This window comes from Oncorhynchus gorbuscha, linkage group LG12 (genome assembly GCF_021184085.1).
Source record: "Oncorhynchus gorbuscha isolate QuinsamMale2020 ecotype Even-year linkage group LG12, OgorEven_v1.0, whole genome shotgun sequence".
In the NCBI taxonomy this organism is placed as follows: Eukaryota; Metazoa; Chordata; class Actinopteri; order Salmoniformes; family Salmonidae; genus Oncorhynchus; species Oncorhynchus gorbuscha.
In genome coordinates, this window is record NC_060184.1 from 45,237,824 (window position 1) to 45,247,933 (window position 10,110).

The 10,110-nt window shown below is 41.4% G+C and overlaps 1 protein-coding gene across 3 annotated transcripts; it reads right to left on the minus strand.

Annotated features, from left to right (window-relative positions):
* Positions 1-1,270: 1,270 nt before the first annotated feature.
* lztfl1 (leucine zipper transcription factor-like 1) lies at positions 1,271-8,974 on the minus strand. Of its 3 annotated transcripts, none has more exons than XM_046293353.1 (10): positions 8,759-8,974; positions 7,729-7,853; positions 7,361-7,555; positions 5,798-5,855; positions 5,469-5,540; positions 5,289-5,354; positions 4,437-4,496; positions 3,786-3,962; positions 2,548-2,651; positions 1,271-2,412 (listed from the first exon to the last, which is right to left on the minus strand). In XM_046293353.1, exons 1-10 carry the CDS (start codon positions 8,759-8,761, stop codon positions 2,394-2,396), a joined length of 879 nt encoding a protein of 292 aa, XP_046149309.1. In that variant the 5' UTR covers positions 8,762-8,974; the 3' UTR covers positions 1,271-2,393. The 3 variants fall into 3 exon arrangements, with proteins under 3 accessions (XP_046149309.1, XP_046149308.1, XP_046149311.1); XM_046293352.1 differs by having other exon boundaries at positions 3,786-3,944; positions 4,419-4,496; XM_046293355.1 differs by having other exon boundaries at positions 4,419-4,496; positions 8,759-8,971.
* Positions 8,975-10,110: the final 1,136 nt, after the last annotated feature.

Here is a 10,110-nt window from a genome sequence, read left to right on the forward strand (position 1 = left end):
CCCACCAACCTCCACTTATGTCAACACCCTACAGGATGGATAGTTATAGTGTATTGGGTATTGTTGTCCAATTGAACAGGAAATTCAGGGCCAATGCAGTAAATGTTTTTACCTGTTATATATATATATTTTTTTTTTTCTTTTAATGATAATGCCCTTTTAGTGTAAGAGCTGTTTGAAAAGACCACCTGAAATATCAGCCTGTTTTGGTGGTATGGAGTTTTGGCCTGCCTGGTGACATCACCATGAGGTAAATGAGTTAATAGACCAATAAGAAAGGGAGTTCCAAACCTCTCTGCCAATAACAGCTCATTTTAAAATGTTCCCCTCCCCACTCAGATCACTTCCAGACAGTCCTAGCAAAATTATTGATGAGAAATTGCTCTTAGCTAAGAAGCTATTTTTGACCATTTTAATTGAAAAGTAAAGGTATCAAGAAATAATTTGATATCGAGATAAACACGGCTGAATGAGATCTTTAACAAAATCTGATATTTATAAGCATAGATTCTGCAGTAACCCTCTTCATGCTTCCAGCCTTGTTCAAATTCAAAATCAAATCAAATCAAAAATTCATACCTGCATGACCAAAAGGTGACAGGTAAATCAAACATATTCTCAAAATTGGTTTAGCAGACAAGGGATAGCTAGATTGTAATTATTATTATTTTTTATTTTTTTTAAACATCAGCATCCCAAATCACACCCTATTCCCTTTATAGTTCACTACTGTCAACCAGGCCCCTATGGGCCCTGATCAAAAGTAGGGTACTATATAGGGAATAGGGTACCATTTGGGAAGTGCACATGCACTTCTCTCAGAGATGACATGCAGTTAGACTCTTACCATGGCCTTCATCTCATGGGTTCCCCGGATGCCGTCCAGCCCGATCTTCAGTTTAACCGGGTGTACCGCGGTACTCCATCAGCTGTGTCTCGTACTCAGCCGTGGTGGCTCCGGTTGGGCTCGTTGGTCATATCTGCGCCATGTAGCCTGAGAAGCACTTGTTAAGCTTAGAGAGGGTGTGTTTCTCTGCAGCCCATGAGCAGACCCGAACCAGCATGGGCCCTGCAGAAGCAGATGCTACAGCCAGAGCTGCACACGCTCCCAGCACCCTGCCGCGACCCATAGAGAAGGCAGCACTGCCACCACCTATATCCAGGCCCATCCCATTCATTGTAGTGTGATACACTGATAGCTGCTTGCAGGCCCACATCTTTTATATTCTGTCCCAGGGTGTACTTTGAACAAATGTGAAAGAAGCTGACATTTTGGTAACAGCTTTTATTACCCCACAACAATTCAAACATATCACACATACACGTCTAATATGACATAGGTGGTCGTGTATCATACTCTACAAGAGCATTACGTCAAAGACAGCAACATAGAAATTTTGTCATATTACACACATATGCCTCTGGCCTGGTATCAGCCGGAATACAATATATGCCTTGATACCAGGCTATTATCAGGGTTAAGGACAAAAAATTTCACTGTTCCCATAAAAATATGTATTCTATTATGTGTAGGGAAGTACTTATACATTTGCTTAGGTCCAACCTCCAATTTTTACATGTTAAAACAGGATAAAAACTGTAAGAAAAATAAGAAAACATGTCAAATCATACGTAAACGTTTCCCTCAAAACCTTCCCCTCAAGATATTTTGGAATGTTATGCTGCGATTCATAATATGTACCATTAGCCATGTCTATTCACTAACATTAAAACTTGGAGCTCAATTCCGCCAGCTGAATACATATAAACAGATGTTGCATGATACCCCAGCTACATAGAAATAGGTGAAAATGATTATAGTCTTGAGAAGAGTCAATAATTTATATTGGTGTCATGGGAAAATGTACCCATCACCATCAGATATAGACAGCACCAGAGCTTCAAGCATATCTCTCCTATTCAGAAGGCCTCCGTTTTAGACAGCAAGTCAAGGACGTGAAAGTACTTGCATAGTGCAATGAGGAAAACCTACTACTAAACACACAAAGCTCCAGCTCCTAGATATGGGACAGCACGGAGTAGCAGAGGGACAGAGACATTCAAGGTTCTTCTCCCAGTGAGACTTACAATAAGAGGCTGTCGATTAGCCCCCAACCCTTAATACCCCGCAATCATCTCCTAAAGCCAATGACTACAAAAGCTGCTGGATCAGCGAGATGATACAATTCTTCTGAAAGGTTCTGAACTACAGGTGATATTCTCAATTCAATGTTTTGTTCAAAGCACCTGCTCCTGCAGTGGGGTAGAGTAGAATAAATGGTAAATGGGCAAAAACCTTCTCCAGAGTGACAGTCCCAGGTTTTGGGCCATTTCTACCCTCTTGTCGTGTATTTTAACCTCCATTTTGTGTCTTGTTGTGTGATGCAAAGGGTTCATTCATCAGACTCGTATCTAGAATTGATACATTGGAACTGTTAGCAGAGAAGGTTGTTAGACAGGAACTGCAAACATAATCATCTTTCAGGAGAAGAATCTCAAATCAACCAGTCATACATAACAAATTTGTATAATAATCAACCGACTCACTTTGAAAGCCGTTTCCTGATGTCCTTGATCTGCTCATTTTTCTTGGTGAGGATCTCCTTCATGTTGCGGTAGGCAGAAGTCTGTTGGAACTTCCGGTCCAGCTCCTACACACACAAAACTCGGTTGCATGATAACCTCGAAATGGCAGATATACAATTGGGTCCATAGCTCAAATGTGCATTCGGAAAGTATTCACCCCCTTTAACTTTTGGTTACATTACAGCCTTATTCTAAAATGGATTAAATTGTTTTTCCTCCTCACTAATTTACACACAATACCCCATAATGACAAAGCAAAAACAGGTTTTTAGAAATGATTGCAAATGTATTAAAAATAAAAACATTTACATAAGAATTTAGACCCTTTACTCTGTACTTTGTTGAAGCACCTTTGGCAGTGATTATAGTGATTTGGAGAGTTTCTCCCATTCTTCTCTGCAGATCCTCTCAAGATCTGTCAGGTTGGATGGAGAGCGTCACTGCACAGCTATTTTCAGGTCTCTCCAGAGATGTTCGATCTGGTTCAAGTCTGGGCTGTGGCTGGGCCACTCAATGACATTCATAGACTTGTCTCGAAGCCACTCCTGTGTTGTTTTAGCTGTCTGCTTAGGGTCGTTGTCCTGTTGGAAGGTGAACCTTCGCCCCAGTCTGAGGTCCTGAGCGCTCTGGAGCAGGTTTGGTGGTTCTCCATTTAAGAATGATGGAGGCCACTGTATTTTTGGGGACCTTCAATGCCGCAGAAATGTTTTGGTACCTTTCTCCAGATCTGTGCCTCGACACAATCCTGTCTTGGAGTTCTACGGACAATTCCTTTGACCTCATGGCTTGGTTTTTGCTCTATGATGTACTGCCATCTGTGGGACTTTATATAGACAGGTGTGTGCCTTTCAATGGAAACAGTGCGCCTGAGCTCAATTAAGAGTCTCATAGCAAAGGGTCTGAATACTTACGTAAATCATTTTTTTAAATTGCAAACATTTCTAAAAACCTGTTTTCACTTTGTCATTATGGGGTAGTGTTTGTGGATTGATGAGGAAAATAAATATTTAATCAATTTGAGAATAAGGCTGTAACGTAATAAAATGTGGAAAAAGTCAAGGGGTCTGAATACTTTCCGGAAGGAAACACTGTATTTTGAGACTGAAGTTCACACAATTGTCTATTGGTTGAAATCAAGGCAGGATTTATGTGAAACGCATCAGGTAGGTACCAGTATAAGGTACGGGCCAAGCACGTACCTTCTCTGCCAGGGACAGTTGTTCCTGTACCCTGAGCAGGTCATGTTTGGCAGACACCAGGTTGTCCTGCAGGTCTCTTTGGGAGGCAGCGTTGACACTCAGGGACTTCTGGTAGTCTTCCTGCAGTGCTGCCACCGTGTCCTCCAGACTAGTGATCTCCTGAGAACGGGTGGCCATCTTGGGGAGAAACACACAGCATGTCAGTGGGTGAACTTTTATGCGCGTTCCAAAATGGCCCCCTTTTCCCTATACAGTGCAGTACTTTTGACCAGAGCTCTATGGGAATCGGGTGCCATTTGAGATGCACACTCAGATTGACATATATTCAACACACAAAGCATAGGGTCAGATTGATACATACCAGTTGATTTCCATGAAAGCAAATTAAATAATAGTAATCGTTCAGAAAAAAAGCAGGACAAAAGTTTCAACACATCATATACACAAGTCCAGCATCTAGACAACTTCACTAAAAAGAAAAAAATTATACAATGCACAAAAATCATAAAGTAAACAGGAAATACTACTGAAAAGTTAAGTGCAGTTGTCATTCTATAGTCTTTTGAACCAGATTTGTTTGTTATATTGTTAACCCAAAACCTTGAACCCATGGCCCTTATGGTGCTACAGTACTTGCTGTTCCCCCTTGACCTTCTGCAAGTCTTTGAGAGCTCTCTCCGCCCTGGTCTTCTCATCCAACGCACCCATGGCCTGAAAAACAATCAGTATACTGCATATAAGTGATACCAACATATAAGTGATACGATCATTCAATTAGCAAGGTCAGGTGTAGGTCAGGTGGAAACATGAGCACAATTACAATGATGTCAAAAGTTACAATAAGTAGAGTGCATTAAAGGGTGTGTTCGTAAATTCACTCTGGACGCTCTGCTCTGAAATGCAAGCTCTGATTGTCAGCTGGAATGGCAATAGCTAGAGTACTAGAACATAACTTACTTAGTAACATAGCAGGCTATTCTAGCCAGATAGCTAGCTTGCTACAGTACAGTGTCTTTCATTTGTTTATTTTAGGAGTATGGCACTGCCAACATTTTAATGGAAATCCTGAATATGTTAATCCTCAATACGCAGTTTACACACACGGATTCCAGACTATGCATATTATTTTTAATTTTATTTGATTACTTATGTACATTAATGACGACTTCAAAATGCACTTCAAAATGAAAAGGAGCCCCTTCCAAACCCCTCTCCGAGGAAATAGCTACCCAAATAACCAACCAGGCAGTTGGTCGGCTATCCATTCCACTCTAGCAGACAAGCAGCTCATGATTGTTCTGTGGTTACTAGGAAATCAGGAGTCATTCAGGTGAATATTGTTGTGCCATTATAAACTAATCATGATCATGGAAGTGATCAGGTACAGAACTTGACAAAATTATGTCCAAATCTACAGTACCACACCATTGATAAGCAACGTCATAACTAAGTAAGAACATGTCAATCAGAAATATACTTTATGGATTCAGATGTGTAAGGTACCTGGGTTTCCAAAGTCCGGAGCCTGCCTTTGAGCTTATTATTTTCCTCTTGTAGCCTTGATATCTCCTGATGAAAAACCAATGTGAAGAAACAGTTGATGAGATGGCTGGTGATATAGCTGCTGAGCTGGTGCTATTACAAAATACATCTGTACTACCAGATGAGGTTTGAGTACCTTACCTTGTTGAGAAGTTCAGATACCCCACCTTCATTCAGCGGTGCTAACTTGGGCTTGCTAATTTCTTGGTTAGTCTGGGTAAGGAAGTAAGGCATGTAAGTGAGCACATACTCTCCAATCAATAAATGGCATCAATTTATGTTGTCAGCTGTCCATTATAACATGGACTGAAAACATTCACTTAAAAAGGTCTGCCATTTCCAATTGTGATACGATTCAAGTGCTGTGTATTTTATGAAAGTGCAACATTTCAGCCCTAACCCTAAACATGTAATACATGCACACTTATTTTTTATAACGGGGAAATAGTTCAAAGTGGTTGGGCACTCACCTTATTTGGGTTTTTAAACTCAGTATTCTCAAACTCAGCCACTTGCTCTAACAACTCTCTGTAGAAAATGAAAAAGAGCAAAGGAGATGAGAAAAAGAGAGATTAGAACATTTTATACTTTTAGGCACATGTATAGCTTATAAACGAACCAGAGTAATGACAATGTTTGATACCATAAAGTGAGTTTCATTGAGTGTACTGACTCATTGGGCTTCTGAAAGTAGGGGACAACTGGCCTAACAGCTTAGCATGTTTCTTTATGAAAGAGATCAACAGAATAACATTGTGCAAAACATGTGACGTGGAGTACAGTGAAGCAACCACCTGGCAGTTACTGTATGTATCTTTAAGAAGAAAAATAAAACACAATTGTTATCCTCCTGAAGATTGTTTATCACAGCCATTTATTTAAACTAAGCACCCCGCTACACGCTTATATGTGGTTTGAAAAAGCTGCAGAATGCATGTAGCTCTTTGGCTACTATGGGCGTATTCCCTGCTTCTGACACCCTGCTAACAGCCACATGGGATTGAGGCCTACGGAACACCTTCAGGGGCTTGGTAAGTTATCTTATTGAGTGACTGTAGACATAATAGAAACACAAAAACATAATCTACAAAAGCACAGGCTTGATTTTGTATGTTTTGTTTTTGTACTATGACTGGTGTCCGTGTAATAAAGGTTAATATTCTCAATTCAGCAGATGTTAGATGGCAAATACAAACGAAGACCCAAATTGTTAGAAAGATTGAATTAAACCAATATCTCACATTCCCTCACACTCATGTACCAATCTCACAACAACCTCACAATATCCTTAGAGGCAAATCAAAGTTTTGTTCGTAAAGTACGAAAATGGTCTCTAATACAATTTGCCATGTATTCACTGTCTCCATTCTACATTGCTGATGGACTGTCAGTTTTTCAACATCAAAAAGTTGGGACTGTAAAAGGAATGGCTTTCCCCTCCCTCTCTAAAAGACCCATTAACACAGTCCCTCGGCCTGGAAATGTACTCCACATCACAGAGCCATGTTATACATTTCAAAGTGGCATGTTCCTGTGCCCCAGTAACAAGTTCAGATCCATCCTCAGAGTGAAGCAGTGAGTGTGAGGGAAGGGTCTTTAACCTCACCCACCCACTTCATTGTATTGTTGGGGGAAAAGTATAGTGAAGTGAGAGAAACCGCTATCTGCTATTAACCCATTGCGTAATTGCTTCAATAGCCTTAAGTGCGCTATTGAGATTCATTGAGCCACCAGCTAGTTTCCAATGTTAAACTGAAATATACCTTCACATACACTCCCTAATTCTCAGTACTACCTACTCTTTTACATTTTAGTCACTAAGCAGACACTCTTATCCAGAGCAACTTACAGTTAGGAGTGCATACATTTTTGTACTGGTCCCCCCGTGGGAATCGAACCCATAACCCTGGCGTTGCAAGCGCCACGCTCTACCAACTGAGCTGCAAAATGGGCTTCAGCCTGTCCTTGAAGCCCCCCCCCCCCCGTTCCCCACAGTCCACTTCCGAGCCATCCCACCCCTCCCCACAGCCCACCTGTTCTCCAGCTCCGATATGTCAGTCTGCAGACGGAGGTAGAACTTTTCAGCCTGGGAGAAGAGCTGCCGAAGCAGCAGCACGTTGGTGTGGGCCGTGTTGATGAGCTCTGTCTCCACCTCCCCTCGCACAACCAGCTGCAGCCCGTCCAGCATGTCCCGCACCTCGTCCACTGTGAATGTCTCCTCCACTAGCCTATAATAGAATATAAATAGAATAACTCTTTCTCCCTGTGGGGGAACTTCTTCTTTGGAGATACACACAAATACCCTTCAAAGCTGTCCTAAAAAGACAGACTTGCATTCCTCTAACAAACATTGTTGGCTAGCTGTGATTTTTTTTAAAACTAAAATTGTGTGATACAACACCTGCTGTCTTTAAGGTCCTCGAAGCAGGAGTCAATGGTCTTGAGTCTGATGATCCTCTTGGAGCGTGCAAAGCGCATGTAGTTGATGGCCTCATTCTGATGGTGCTCATTGAAACCAAACTCAGCCTTCAAGGAGATAGAAAAAGGGGCAGGGATGGATGTCAAATTTCCAGCTAAGTAACATAAACTAGAAGACGGATCTGTGGTTGTGGCCCTCTTCAGGTTAAGTTATCAAGCACAATATCGAACAATTTCTCTACTTCAAATGGGATTTTAATCCTACCCCCATTCTTAACCACACTGCTAACCTTATGCCTAACCTTAAATTAAGACCAAATAGCTAATTTTAGTTTTCCTGAATTTTTATGATATAGTCCATTTTGACTGTGGCAATTAGTGGAAACTCTAGCTAATTAGCATGCAGCGCTGCGTCGTCATGGAAACGCCATAGTACATTCTCGAGGTCTCGCTAGCGAATGTTTACAATTTCGCTACTCACTGACTAAACTAACGTCAGCAAGTTAACTATCCGTGCAGACGACCGCATCGACTACAGAGATTGTTCGCGCACTAGACGTCACAAAGCATAATGCTGCTACTCTGTTCTTTATTTTACTCGAGTTATGTCTACTGTATCCTGATGCCTAACGTTAACGTCGTTAGTCACTTTACCCTGCCTTCATGACATGACTCATGTATACATCTACCTCAAATACCGCATACACATTGATTTGGTACTCGTAACTATATAGCTCAATTCTTGGGTATTGTATTCCTCGTGTTAGCTACTATTTTTCTTTGAATTAATATTTTTTTAAACTCTACATCGTTGGGAAGGGCTCGTAAGCAATAATTTCACGGTTAAGTCTAACATTACACCAGTTGTATTCGTCACATGCGCCGAATTACAATTTGATTTGATCCCTTGCTAAATCCACACCAGCAAGCTGGCCATATCATGTTACTAGATACATAAGCTAGCTAGCTAACGTTAGCTGGGCTAAAGTAGCTTAGCTTGCTAATGTACTCACCATTGTTGACGCCAAACACCCGAATATTTTACTGCTAATTGTTATGTTAACTGGCTAGACAAACGAACAACGCGTTTAACGGTCTATATTTATTGACGGTGATATCTGAAAATATTATATCAGCTAGCTCGCCTCTTCATCGCTGGAGATGTCTTGGATACGGAAAAGCGTCATTGCGTTGGTAACCATGGAGCACGTTCAAACATAGAACAAGTTCCTTGTTGGGTTAGCATTTCTAGTTCTATGCATTCTATTAAATGACTCGAGGGGCTATACAGTACATTCGGAAAGTATTCAGACCACTTCACTTTTTCCGCATTTTGTTACGTTAGAGCCATATTCTAAAATGTATTCATGAATTGTTTTCCTCATCAATCTACACACAATACCGCATAATGAAAAAGCGAACAGTTTTTATAAATGTTTGCAAATTTATTTAAAAAAAAAATGGAATACCTTATTTACATAAATATTCAGACCCTTTGCTATGAGACTCGACATTGAGCTCAGGTGCATCCTGTTTTTATTGATCATCCTTGAAATGTTTCACAACTTCATTGGCGTCCACCTGTGGTAAATTCAATTGATTGGACATTATTTGGAAAGGCATACACCTGTCTATATAAGGTCCCACAGTTGACAGTGCATGTCAGAGCAAAAACCCAGCCATGAAATCAAAGGAATTTTCCATAGAGCTCCGAGACATGATTGTGTCGAGGCACAGATCTGGGGAAGGGTACCAAAACATTTCTGCAGCATTGAAGGTCCCCAAGAACACAGTGGCCTCCATTATTCTTAAATGTAAGAAGTTTGGAACCACCAAGACTCTTCATGGAGCTGGTCATCCGGCCGTACTGAACTATCAGGGGAGAAGGGCCTTGATAAGGCAGGTGACAAAGAACCCGATGGTCACTCTTGACAGAGCTCCAGAGTTCCTCTGTGGAGATGGGAGAAACTTCCAGAAGGACAACCATCTCTGAAGGTCTCCACCAATCAGGCCTTTGTGGTAGAGTGGCCAGACGGAAGCCACTCCTCAGTAAAAATGCACATGACAGCCCGCTTGGAGTTTGCCAAAAAGCACCTAAAGGACTCTGTCCATGAAAAACAACATTCTCTGGTCTGATGAAACCAAGATTGAACTCTTTGGCCTGAATGCCCAGCGTCACATCTGGAGTAAACCAGGTACCGCTCATCACCTGGCCAATACCATCCCTATGGTGGTGGTGTTAGCATCATGACTTGTGGATTTTCTTTTCAGTGGCCGGGACTAGGAGACTAGTCAGGATCGAGGGAAAGATGAACGGAGCAAAGTAGCAACGGAGCAAAGTAGAGAGCAAAGTAGAGAGAGATCC

Bases quoted from the DNA above. Each gene is read 5' to 3' on its own strand.
- lztfl1 (XM_046293355.1), bottom strand. The intron at 5,355-5,468 runs GTAAGGTACTCA...GTTTTTCATCAG, and splicing joins TATCTGAACTTCTCAACAAG to GAGATATCAAGGCTACAAGA. The intron at 3,963-4,418 runs GTACTGTAGCAC...TTTCTCCCCAAG, and splicing joins AGGTCAAGGGGGAACAGCAA to ATGGCCACCCGTTCTCAGGA.